This window comes from Somniosus microcephalus, chromosome 10 (genome assembly GCF_052327205.1).
Source record: "Somniosus microcephalus isolate GS21.2 chromosome 10, FLI_Smic_1.0, whole genome shotgun sequence".
Lineage (NCBI taxonomy): Eukaryota > Metazoa > Chordata > Chondrichthyes > Squaliformes > Somniosidae > Somniosus > Somniosus microcephalus.
Genome location: NC_140996.1, coordinates 152,639,243 through 152,652,578, shown reverse-complemented (window position 1 = coordinate 152,652,578; position 13,336 = coordinate 152,639,243). Strand labels below are relative to the sequence as shown.

General features: G+C 40.6%; 1 protein-coding gene across 2 annotated transcripts in view; it reads right to left on the bottom strand.

The window, feature by feature from the left end:
* LOC147111767 (PC3-like endoprotease variant B) overlaps positions 1-13,336 on the bottom strand; it is a 780,400-nt gene that overhangs the window by 573,810 nt on the left and 193,254 nt on the right. For both annotated transcript variants that reach the window (XM_085998973.1, XM_085998974.1), the window contains exon 3: positions 12,038-12,153. In XM_085998973.1, coding sequence (XP_085855099.1) covers positions 12,038-12,153 — 116 coding nt within the window. The remainder of the gene's footprint in view (positions 1-12,037; positions 12,154-13,336) is intronic.

Sequence of the window (13,336 nt, the reverse complement as noted above, 5' to 3'; positions counted from 1 at the left end):
CAGCATTGTGACCATGAAGACACTGTGATGTTCTGTGACAGAGTGATGGTCAGGTGGGGAAGTGTTGAGCAATGAGGATCTGGGGTTTCATTCACGGGAACCGGAGTTTGATGATACGCTTTCAGACAGCCTGTCTGGAACGTGGATGTGCAGGCTGCCTCTTTCCTTCCTCCTCCTTCTCCTGAGGTGGTTGCAGAACCCGTGGTGGCAAGGGCTGCGCCCTGATGATGGCCAAGTTGTGACGGATGCAGCAGACCACCATGAATTGGAACACCCGCTCTGCTGAGTACTGGAGGGCTCCTCCCGAGCGGTCAAGGCAGCGGATGGTCTGCTCGATGATGTTCCTTAAGGCAGCATGGCTCTCATTATAGAGTGATTGTTAGCACTGCGCATGCGCACTTGATCCAGTTGGACATGCACAGTACGATATACGAGGAAGCCGGAAGTGGGGCCGGACCACGTTGTCGAGCCTGGAGTTGCTGCTCAAGCCTAAGCCTGCTACTAGGGCTTTTGGGTTATCTGTCGAAAATCAATGACTGTACAAAAGGAGCCTCCAGGACTTTCGCCCAGAATATCGCTGTGATTATCTGCACAAACATTTTGCAGCCTTCAGAGAGAGTGAGGGAATCGGAGGTGGAGAGTTGGGGAGAGAGTGTGGGGAGAGGGAGGGGGGGAAGAGAGAAGAGAGAGAGAGAGAGAGAGGGGCTGAGAGAGAGGGGGAGAGAGAGAGGGGGAGAGAGAGAGAGGGAGAAAGGGAGAAAGGGAGAGAGAGAGAGGGAGGGAGAGGGGGGGAGAGAGAGAGAGGGGGAGAGAGAGAGAGAGAGAGAGAGAGAGGGGAAGTGAGGGAGAGAGACAGGGAGAGAGAGAGAGACAGGGAGAGAGAGAGAGAGAGAGAGAGAGAGGGGGGGAGGGGGAGAGAGGGGGGAGAGACAGAGAGGGGGAGAGACAGAGAGGAGGAGAGGAGGGGGAGAGAGGAGGGGGGAGAGGAGGTCAGGAGCTCGGGGAGAGGAGGTCAGGAACTCAGGGAGAGGAGGTCAGGAACTCGGGGGGGGGGGGGCTGGGTAAAGAGCACAGACAGCAGTGGGGATTGGGGAAGAACGCGATCCAGGTCGAAAGGGGTGGGATGAGAGCGAGAACGTGTTCCAGATGATAAGATGGACCATGTTCTTCCAACCCCACCTCCTTTACACCCGCACCACGTTCTCCCTTTCCTCCCCCTAGAGCTGGTTGATTTCTCAGAAAGCTCGGTGCGTGTGTGACATTTGACATAATTGGATTGGACAAAATTTGGAAGTCATGACACTGTCACTATTCACTTCATATCCAATAAACCTGTTAACAATCCATGACCCACACAAAATGCCCCATATATTTGAGGGGGGTGCGGGGCAGGGAAGGTCAGGAACTTGGGCTGGGTAGGTGGGGAGGTCAGGAACTTGTTTCGGGGGTGGGAGAAGGTCTTTACCCGCAATGTTCTATGTGAGCTCTGTTCTGTCTGGAACCTGGATGTCAGAATGGCCCGAATTACACTTTGCAAAGTAATTGATTATGTAGGCAGGGAGGATCTAACTACACATTCCAGACAAACTGAAATGTGTGTCTTGTCCTCCAAGGGAACCAATCAGAATTTTGGTGTTGCGTATAGACACGTCCCTCATTATATGAGTGCTGGTCACGAATGGTGGTGTTGCGGAGTGCAGAGCCCTTGTTACCAAGGAGCCACCCTTGGGTTTGGCGTGGTGCCTGGAAGATTGCTAGCACAGCAGACTGGTGCAGAATGAACGCATCATGACTGCTGCCAGGATAGTGGGCATTCACCAGCTGATGTGCTGGGCATGGTCGCAAACCAACTGTACATTAAGTAAGTGATAGCCTTTGCAGTTACAGTACATCTCATCATTGAGATGTGGCGCCGGAAAGCCACGTGTGTGCAGATGATGGCACCCTGCACCATGGGGAAGCCCGCTATCCTGGCAAAGCCATGTGTGCGATCCTCCTGTTTCTCTCGGTTTAGAGAGAAGACAATGACGTCCCCTTTCCTACCGTACAGAGCCTCTGACCTCCTGGATGCAGTAACAGATGGCAAACTGCAAAATGTTTGCTATGTCACCTGTTCCAGCCTGGAAAGATCCGCTGGTGAAAAAATTCAGGGCCACGGTCACCTTGAGGGCTGCTGGCAGCGCCGTCTTTGCCCTGCTCTGAGGCACCAGGTCTGGTTGCAAGAGGTGGCAGAGTTCTGTGACCACCTGTTTGGTGATGTGGAGCCACTGAACACACTGCTACTGGCTTAGGTGCAGGTAGAAGCAGTGCTACCTGAAGACCCTAGGTGGGTAAGGCCTCCTGCTGAGAGCCCTCCTCTTATTCCCTCTGTGAGCAGATGGTCTTCTTTGCTGCCTCTGCTCCATCGCCCTGTCATGCTGCAGTGTGAGGAGGATTGCAACTGAAGCCCCCATGACTGGGAGCAAGTGGTGTACTCAGAGGCCTTCCAGTAGCAGCCAACGGACACGAGGCGGATGTCAATTTTCCTTCAAAACCAGCCAAAACTACCGGCACTACGGAGCCGAATTTCACGGTCTAAATGTCTATATCTACAGCACACTTCCTGTATGTGTAACATTTACTTTCTATAAGACTTTTCCAGTCACACTGGCCCAGAAATTCGGGTCGGGGGCTTCCCGCGGGTGCAAGCCCCCGCTGTAGGGCCCCGTGGAATTCCGATCCGGGGCCTGGCCCAGCTGTAGGCGCGCAGTGCTTGCGTGTCCCAGGGGTGCAGTTAGTTTGATGCGTCCCCTGGGATCACGTGGGCCATGGGAAGCCAATCGGAGCAGGGAATGCTCCATTCATAAGTCTTGACAGGAAGAGCTGTCAAGACTTATAAATACTACGGCCCCAAAATAGCAGTAAACCTTCAAATAATTTTTTTTTTTTTTTAAATCACATTTTTAAAATAAACTATAAATTACATTAAATAACTATTTTAAACAATAATTTAAATTTTTGAAAAAGATAATTTTATATTCTAACGGGGCTAAAAATAAACTTACCTTGCTTTAAAGTATTTAAAAATAATAAACCTGTGGAAAAAATGTTTTAATTTTAATTAATTGACCACTTACCTTGTAAAAAGCAGGCTTTTTAAATTTCTAAATTCTAAAGACTTATCCTCACGGAAAAACCTGTAAAAAACTTAAGTTCAAAGCGCACGCGCAGACTCCCCCGCGCACGCGTTCGACCTCTGAACCCCTTTGTTCAGAGGAACGGAAGTGCCGCTTTCCCGCGCATGCGCAGTGCATGCAGGAAGCCGGCACTTCCATCGGGCCTACGGGTGAGTACCCCGTGCGTACTCACCCGTGGAGACCTGAATTTCTGGGCCACTATGTTGATAACATCCCTATTGTTATAAAAGACTGTTTCCTCTGACTCAGTGTGAGCAACACCACAGGAGATCTGATGATATATTAAAAGTCTCATGGGTAGCGCACACTTCCTATAAGTGTCACATTTATTTTCTGTAACAGTTTCTCTGTCACACTTTGTTGATAACATCCTTATTGTAAGTCAGTGTATCCTCCAATTCATCGTAAACAATACCACAGGCAATTTGCTAATTATTATAAAAGAAATCTCAGATTAACATGCATGGGGGAAAATCTTCAGATATTTCTCAAATTTAGAGGCATAAGCTAAAATCTCCCTGCACCCAATGGCCATTAATACATAAATTCATTATCACTGTAATAGATTATCCACAGTCATCTCCACTACCCTCTGCCAATTAAATCATTCTTATCACACGGGAGTTCCCCTCATTATGTCCTTCTCCCCAAATCCTGTCTACAACAATATTTCAACTGTGCCACCCACCATTTGTAAAGAGATCTTTCATTCAAATATTACAATTATTTTTAATGTTTACTTTTCAGAAGAACATTTAAAAAGGGGTTGGGATTTTGTTATTCAATTCATAATTGATTACAGCTGCAGTCAGTTCTAAATTTGATAGCTGAATAGTTGCTCGGTGACATTTTGGGCAACAGCACAAGATTCCCATGATACAGCACTTCCATGGTTCAGATCCTGTAAGATGAGTCTTGTATAACACGTGTATAGTCAAAATACTATTGTCTAAGTATATATCAAGCACCTGGTCAAAATTAAGGAAAATTATACTGTATATGCCTTTGAAATTAATAAACAGTGGATAAACCTGGGAGGAAGATAATTGCATTTTGATTACTGCATCATTAATCAATAATGGTTCCTGATTATTTTAGTGTGACAATATATAATCATTGCATTTTAATTATCATTTGCATTTTGTTGAAAAACTCCCACCGTGTAATGTTCTCAAATTTACAATGAAGGAAGATTTTAGTTCCTTTTTAATAAACGCATATGATGACTAAATAAATTCCTTAACATTCTTACTATAGTGACTCCAATTAATCCAATACATTTCAGTCACATAATACAAAAAAGTAAAATCACGTAAAACCAAGTCTAACATAGCAATGAGGAAATGAGATTGAAATGGAAAGCTACAGAAAAAAAATGTTTGGCAGAAGCCAAGTTCAATTCCTGCTGGGGGCAAGTAGGTTCTACTAATACTAAACAGATACTTCCAGTGAACACAGTACAGCTGGAATGTCCTTGGAGAGACTCGATTTTTTTGTTTGCCACCATTTGTCATCTCCTGTTCCCAGGGATCAACAATTTTCAGCATACAGATCAATATTCTCTCAGCTCAGACCTAATCTAAAGAGAGTTTCCCTGTGTTTCACCTTGGCTTACACCTAAAGACAGACTTGCCCTTTTCTACAATAATTTTGCCGATGTTTGACAGCAATTTTTCATCCTTTGGTCAAAATTGGTGACAAAAGAGGGAATTATGGTTGCTGACATATCAAATGATAGATTTGACACATGGCATGCTGAGCTGGGAGTATTCACGTGCCAAAGTAGAAAGACAGATAAGCAGCCTAATAGCTCTCCTGACATTGCTGTTTTTTTAAACAAAACAACCTAAGCTGAGTAGTTTTTCTGTAACTTTCTCAGGAAAGCAGGGGAAACTGGCATTTTGGGCCAAAGTGAATGTTTCCCTCAGCTCTGAATGACCAATTTAATTCTCCTTCTGTCAGCTTGGCATGGTAATCAATGAAGCTGGATAGGAAATATTAACAAATAAAATCGTCAAGAGGGAAATAGATGGGACTTAGAAATGAAGCAGGCAATTTCTGAACATTATCGATGAATATGGCTTCAAAGGCTGAAATAAAACCAACATCATATTTTAAAACAGATCTTAATATGTTAATATGATCAGCAAGTGTTCAATCCTTCCCATTTAGTATCTGTGATGTAATGGCACAAAGGATCTTTTTATCACCATGGTTGAAGTAAATTAATTCTTACAAAAGCCAGTGTCAGGTTGGAGATACAAGGCTTGTTAGTTTCTTTCACACTGGTATTGGGGCAGAAATAGTGGCCTGTGTACCACAGGGCATAGCTCCAGGCCTAGGCTCAAGTTACTTCTTTACACACAAAAGCTTCTTTCAGAATCTAAACTAACAAAACAAGGAAGAATGTTTTTTTTTAATTCCTGCATGGCTTCCTTCATAGCATGTGTTCACATTTAAAATCCTGACCTCTGGTGTAGTGGCTTTCCATGAAAAGCTCAATTTAAAAATGTACAGTTTTTATGAATGTTCTGAAGCAGAATTAAGTTGCATCATTTTAAATAATCTGGTGTAAAGATTACAAATATGAATTACAGCATGACACTGACCAGGTTTTTCTACTACTTTCAGTTTGAAATGTTATAACATTTATTTCACAGGTAGTAACATTCTGAGAATGCAGGCTAATTTTGAATGACAGTGATTGTGAAAGAAGTCGTAGCTACAAATCTAAATTTAGTGACTGATAAATTTATCTCTGAACAAACTGAATGCAAATCCTATTTTCCACCGGGGTATGGTACCCAAGTAATGACTACAAGCTTTGTATTTGATAACATTATGGTTTCAATTGATAATTTTAACATTATCAGGAAATGTATAAATTAAATTATTTACCACAACCTCTTTTAAATATTGTAAAGGGAGAATTTCAATTTAGCAATTATGATTAATTGAGATGTAAATGATATTGGTAATTACTTGCAGTCAAACTGATTAACTGTTCTGATAGTGTGCCCCTTTAAGCATGAGCACCCCAAGCTGCCTCCCTGTGTCCTTTGGACTGAATAGATATTTCACACCTACTTCCCATATAAGCACTCACCATAGCCATGGGGGAGGGGGGAGCATTAGGCCATTAATGCCTCCTCCAGATTATATGTCAGCATTTGTCACATCGTTCGCCCAGAATGTTTGATACTACTTGCTGATTTATTAAGTTAGTGGCTGTCTATTTGTAACTGCAATAATAGAATCAGTACATTTTTTAAAACTCCTTGGCAGACAATTTTATTTCAGAGTTGGGGGTGGGGAAATGACCCTGAGGTTACACCTTCATATAGCTTTAATAACTAGCATGGGATAGAAGTAATTGTTGGTATTAACCGTTAGTTTGCTGGCAGATCCAGAGAAATAACAATCTAGTCGATGTCTTAAATTTGAGTTTATGCAGAATGTGGTGAAAAAACACAAATATGACTGTAATAAAACTACAAACTCCAAGAGCTGCTTTATTACTGTAATATTAACCAAATACTTTGAAAATAAACACCAAATGCATATGATTAAATAAAAAATAAAAATGGTGTTCTCTTTTCTCCATTCTCCCACATTCTCTCTCTTATTTTAACCTTAAGATTTTTTCTATTCAATCTGACCCATTTATTCCAATCCTTTCTCATTTCTTTTCTTCTGGATCTCAACATCCATTTTAAAGTTGGAGAAACTTCTAAAATGCTGGACCAGAATTTACTAGTGACAATATTTGCGGGCAAATGCTTAACATATGATATTCCTCTGTCCGCTATTTTAACACAGGCATTAATTGTTTTACATTTGCTAATGCCTCTGCTAAATTGGCAGGCAAAGAAATATCATATAAAAGTATCAAGTGTACATCCACTGCTATCCAACAATAATTCTGGATTATTGTCTTTAAAACTGGCTTTCAGGTTCGTAAGATTGAGTTTGCCATCTCATAAACATGACGAGGTGATATATACATTTTATCATAATAGAAGGGACTCTGCTGGATCATTAAACTCATTGGCAGCCCCTTGGTGCCCAATAGAACTCAGAAGAGCTACCTAAAGGTTAAGACTGGGGGATAAATATTAGACATGCTGGATCCCTATGTCTGCTGATAAGAGTGCTATATTTCCATTAATATTCTTATACTGGCTTCCAGGGTTAGGCTCCAAAGCAGTTCTGCTTCTATTCTAGTATTTTGTATTCTAACTAGTGAGATTGTCAACATGGTGTTAACGTTTGCATAATTGTGGGTCAGCTTGTGTTATGGGTTTGTGTATTCTGGCAACTGGATTGAGACTATGCTGAATTCAGGCTCAGGTCCTAGAATCGAAAGGAATATGTAATTTATTCCTACACCCAGTCCCTTGCCATTCTACAGCTGAATGCTGGCCAATTTAGGAGCAAACCTGGGTGCCTTGAAACCCGATTTCAAATGGCTTTGGAGCTGTTTCCTCCAAAAGTGCACTATACCTGTGGGCCTGCCTTTGTAACCCAACCTGATTGGTGTTCAAATACAACTTCTTGCTAATGAGCTTTTATCCCATTGGTTCTGTTCCTGGCTGCTGACGACAGTATCCTATGATGACATGATGACTGTGAGTTCCACCTAGGGATGAGGGGAAAGTTGGTTTAAAAAGGGGAAGAGTCAGGAAGATCTGTTCTTCCACATTGCAAATCATCTCTTGTTAACCCAAGAATGGCACAAATAGTGACCATGGTGAAACCTGGTGCCCAGATCACTCCAATTCCTGAGCTAATGGAGGTTAGCAAGAATTTGGGATTGACCAATTAATGCAGAAGATGTCAACTGCTTTGAAAAATCATGTAACTTGACAGATTAAAATTAAATTAAATTATATTCAGAAATGTGAGTTTCACAATCTCTTTGCGCAGAATTCTTAAATTTTTTGATTAATGTTTTGTATTCAAATAAAGTGCTTTAACAATGATCAGAAAACTTAACCAAAAAATCATCAGTCAGATCTTATTAAAACTTCAAATGCTCATATTTAAAAAGATCTCAAATATCCCAGTGAATCTCGGTACAGCTTAGTACTAAGCATCATAATTGATTATTCATGAACTATGGAAGTTTTAAACATGTGTGACTACATACTGATATTTATATGGAGAAATTATTCATAAACATTCAAATGTGTTTAAAATTCAGTACGAATATTGTTCCATCCTAGTTGTTACTGCAAAAAAATTTGAATTTTTCATATTCAACCCAGTCATCCAAGCACCTTATTCGTTTGAACATGATCTGCTGAGGTAATGTTCCTAGCAGACCATTCATGATACAACTGTCAACTTAAAATGCCTAATGCAATAATTACCATAGCTTTCTCTCTTCCTTTCTTGCAATGTAGAAGAGGTTCCACATTTTGCTTGTGAAATGGCTCAGTGGTAGCACACTGTTATCTTTAAGTCATAATGTTGTGGGTTCAAGCTCTACTCCAAGACTTGAGCACAAGTTTGAAGTTGAAGCTTCAGTGTAATACTGAGGGAATACCACATTGTCAGAGGTGCTGTCTTTCAGAAGTTGGCCTGTTTATGTCAACTGAAAATATCCTATGACACTATTTGAAGATGTAAGAAATCACACAACACCAGGTTATAGTCCAACAGCTTTATTTGAAATCACAAGCTTTCGGAGCGCTGCTCCTTCTTCAGGTGAAGTGGAGAGATGCATAAAGACACAGCTTATATAGTCAGAGCATATATATCATCTGACATGATTCTCTGACTATATAAGCTGTGTCTTTATGCATCTCTCCACTTCACCTGAAGAAGGAGCAGCGCTCCGAAAGCTTGTGATTTCAAATAAAGCTGTTGGACTATAACCTGGTGTTGTGTGATTTCTTACATTTGTCCACCCCAGTCCAACTCCGGCATCTCCACACCATGGCTACTATTTGAAGAGGAGTTCAAAGAAGTTCTCCTTTTGCCCTGGCCAACATTTCCCTCTCAACTAACATCACTGAAACAGTATTACTGGTTATTCATCTCATTGCTATTTATAAGACCCTGCTGTGTGTAAATTGGCTGTTGCATTTGACTACATCACAACATTGACTGCACTTTAAATTACTTTATTGGCTGTATAGCACTTTGGGGCATCCTGAGGATGGTGAAAGCTGTTATATAAATGCTATTTCTTTCTTTTGTAACTCATGCTTGTAGACCCATGCTGTGTATTTTTCTGTAGATAACTTGCACTTAGTGCGTACTACAAATGGACTTTGCTTTATTTTAATAGAATATGAAGTGAGGTTGTACAAATTTGGATAAAGTGCAGGCATTCATGACACAATTGAAGTGAAATCAATGCCCATTTCATATATTTGGTATAGATAACATACAGGGCTGAAAACTTGCTACGCCATTATTATGGTGCAGAAATTCCATCAAATTATAGTGTGACTGACTTACGCCATAATTTCCTGGGACTTAAACGCAGCTCTCCAGGGACCCTCGCCGAAAAAGTTGAACAATTAATTATCATAGCCCCGCCCCCAATAAATTCAATGGCGATATCGAGTTTGCTGAATTAACTCCACTGTGATCACTACAGCCACTTAGACCATTACAGAATGGCACTGGAGGGCTAGAGCCATGTTTGGTACAATTATAGGACTCATACTTTACTGTTGAAATGAAGAAATGTTGCCCTCATTAGGTGCTTTTTTTAAATTACTCAGTGGTGCAGTTCTGACAGTGTCTGGGGTCATTAATGCAAAGTGCAAAGCTGCAGGAATTATATATATCTGGCGGGAGCAGGTTGCCAGTCCCTAGCCTTAAACTACTAATGGAATGTGACTTTTTTTATTTGTAATTTGGATCGTTAACCCTATGTGTTGTGAATGTGGTTGTTATTGATCAAAATGTGACCATTCACACCTTATTAAAATCCAAGTAGTAAATCAGAAATATCTCTGTGATTACAGACTGCTTGAGCAACTGAAGACTAAGGGGGAAAAATTCAGTTGATCTGCGCCTCCCGTCACACTGTCAGTTCTTTCACTGTCGTGGGTTAACACAATGCATATGATTCATATTCTTTAACAATATTAAATGTCACGGTGACATCTTCCCATACTCACACATTGTAGCTTAAAATATTTGGTATCAAGGAATAATGAGGCTAAGATATGCAGCGGCATATACCGTGCATTCTTTTCCAGCCGGCATAAAAATTGAGCTGTATCTGTACTGGAGCAGGTCAGGTGAAGGAGAACGCTGGAAGTTGGGACAAAGAAACCTGCTATTGCACAACTTTCATCAAAAATATTTGCCTTAAATTATTAAAACTAGTAATGCCACCTATAGGTGGTTCTTAACTAAGACTTTTTAAACACTTCGTACTTAATACAGACAATGTTCAAGAGATTAAAACAATGTGGGTGGTGTTAAATTAACCTGCATTACTGCAGGGACCAAGTTCCTCATCACTTGGATATTGATTCTTGGGTATCGTATCACATTAATTTTTCTGTTGTGTGACAATATTTTTTACCAATGACTAGTCTAGAACATTTACTTTTACTGTACACACACAAATCCTTTGCCAAGTCTTCAGATCTCTCCAGTTTTTGATGCACTGGGTTTTCAGCTGCTACAGAAGACCCCAAATTTAAAGATTGCAAAATGTTTAAGGACTTCAGTGAGCACATATTATAAACTATATAAATCAGCAGATAAAGATTAAGCTGCACAAAGATATCAGAAAATTAATATTTTAAGTTGTACAAAGTGCCAAGATACGCTTATATGTACAAAACAGCAAACACAGGTTATACAGGAAACTTCGCGATATCCGGCACCGACGGGACCGAGCTGGTGCTGTTAGATCAAAACTTCCGGATAGACCAGCGCTAATGTTGAAGGATACGGAGGTTTTCATCTCCGTATCTGACAACAAACACTGTTGCTTAGCAACAGCTTGTAAACAATCGGCCCGTACCTTGGAAGCGTCTCTGAAGCTGTTGCTAAGCTACAGAGACGCTTTCCACAGCCTGACTGTTTAAAAAAATGCTAGGGGAAGAAAAAAAACCTAACAAAACGGCTGCTGATTTCTGCCGTTAGAGCGAGGTTTCCGGACATACAACCTCCGGATAAACCAAAGTTTCCTGTATATAAATTGTACCAGGCATCGGCAAACATTGATCATAAGATGAATGAGTGCATGAGTTAAAAACTATATTGGGGCTTCAGCAAGCTCGATTCAGAAAATGAATGGAAGCATCATATTCACTGAAAGTAATGTTTACTTTGTATATTTTTAAGAACATTTATTATTAAATTTAACCGACTTGAAAAACTTAGCCCTCATTAAAAGAGAAATAAAATGTTTAGGATGGTGCCTGACTATTAATTGAGCAGTTTCACATTAACATCACAGAGCATAAAACTAACAAAAAATAAAAGTAATGGGGAATATTTTGTGATGAATTAATCAGGAAACACTTTCTCTTACAGTTCTTTTTGCCTGCTTAATAAGGATAGAGACAACCAGAAAAATATCAAAGATTGTATGAAAGTTTACCTTATATTTATTTGCTATACATAATACGGTTTTGATCATTATACAAGATGCATCACTCCTGAATTTAAACATTTATTTGCGTTCTTGTGTATGTACATCCACTTGTGGCTGCATGTTTGCATGTATAGCCATCCCCCTTGTACCCATGTTTGCATGTATGTGCATCCCATTGTATCTGTGTATTAGTGTGCGTGTGTATTTTATTTGGGAACTCTTGAGCAGCTTGTGTTTCAAGGGTTAACTAAAGAAGAAATGAATAAACTGGTGATGCAGTGCTTACCAGCTCCCACTGTGCAGGCCACATAGGGTCATTGAACTGCAGTGCATTTCCTTTTTTACTTTCTGACTCCAATACTTTGAAGACTGCTGTAGGGATAACCTCCTTCTTCTCTCGCTCTGGAAACCACACAGAAAGATCAGTCACTGCTCTTATTTTGTAATTCAAATCTAGCAAAAAATGATTTCTCCAAATAACATTTAAAACATTTTAATGAAATGACACAACAATTTTGTTGACATTAAAATGCCCCAGAATTTAAAAAAAAGTTACAACCCTCCCACCACAGACACATACAAAAGATTCTTCTTTAGCAATATAGGCTAGAAATGACAGTGTCCTGTCATTGTACAAATGCTTAACTTGTTGGTATCCATTCCGTGTCAGCTGTTTTAATCAGCAAGTTAACCCTTTTATTTTAAAAGTTTAATGCTTCTAAATCAGATGGGAGAATATGATGCAAACACATGAAATGTTCATATAATGTCACACAATATAATTTCCAGAGTTTACACAGAATGTCAAATAAGTAGAAGCCTGCTGACATGGGGTTTTATTTTTTTTGAAGTGTCACAGCACATGTTCAATTGTTTTACATTTCACCTACCCTGTGCTTTTAATGGAAATTGCCATTTGTAGTAGCAAAGCCTCTAACTGTGAAGGTGTTCACATAAATGAGGGTCTTGTGACATAAAAGGAACATGTGCATATCTTTCATAAAATGTCCCAAATCTCCTAATTTTTTCTGAAAATGAAGAGCATTTAGAATAAAAGGGAACAGTTTGAGGCCTAAAACTACCAGTCCACTGGATCACATAAAAAGATAGGTACTTTTATTTATTTTTTCTACCAATTTTTTTTCATCCTTTCCTGATGACACAGACTCATGCTGTGCTACACTTCCATAGGTATGGCAAGCCTTCCATTACCTGAGCCAAGTGGCCATTCTTCAGGTGCGAGTGTCAGCGGGCAAGGTAACTATGGAGGTTGGGGGAGGCATCACAGCCGAGCTCACTTTTGTCCTTACCGACATCCGCACATGTGTGCTCTCCAGCTGGGATCCAAAATAGAATTATAAAATGGTTACAGCACGGAAGAAGGCCATTTGGCCCGTCGAGCCCGTGCCGGCTCTCTGCAAGAGCACTTCAGGTATTCCCACTCCCCCGCCCTTTCCCCGTAGCCTTGCAAATTTTTTTCCTTCAAGTACTTATCCAACTCCCTTTTGAAAGCCGTGATTGAGTTTTGGTCCACCACCCTTTCAGGCAGTGCATTCCAGATCCTAACGACTCACTGAGTAAAAAT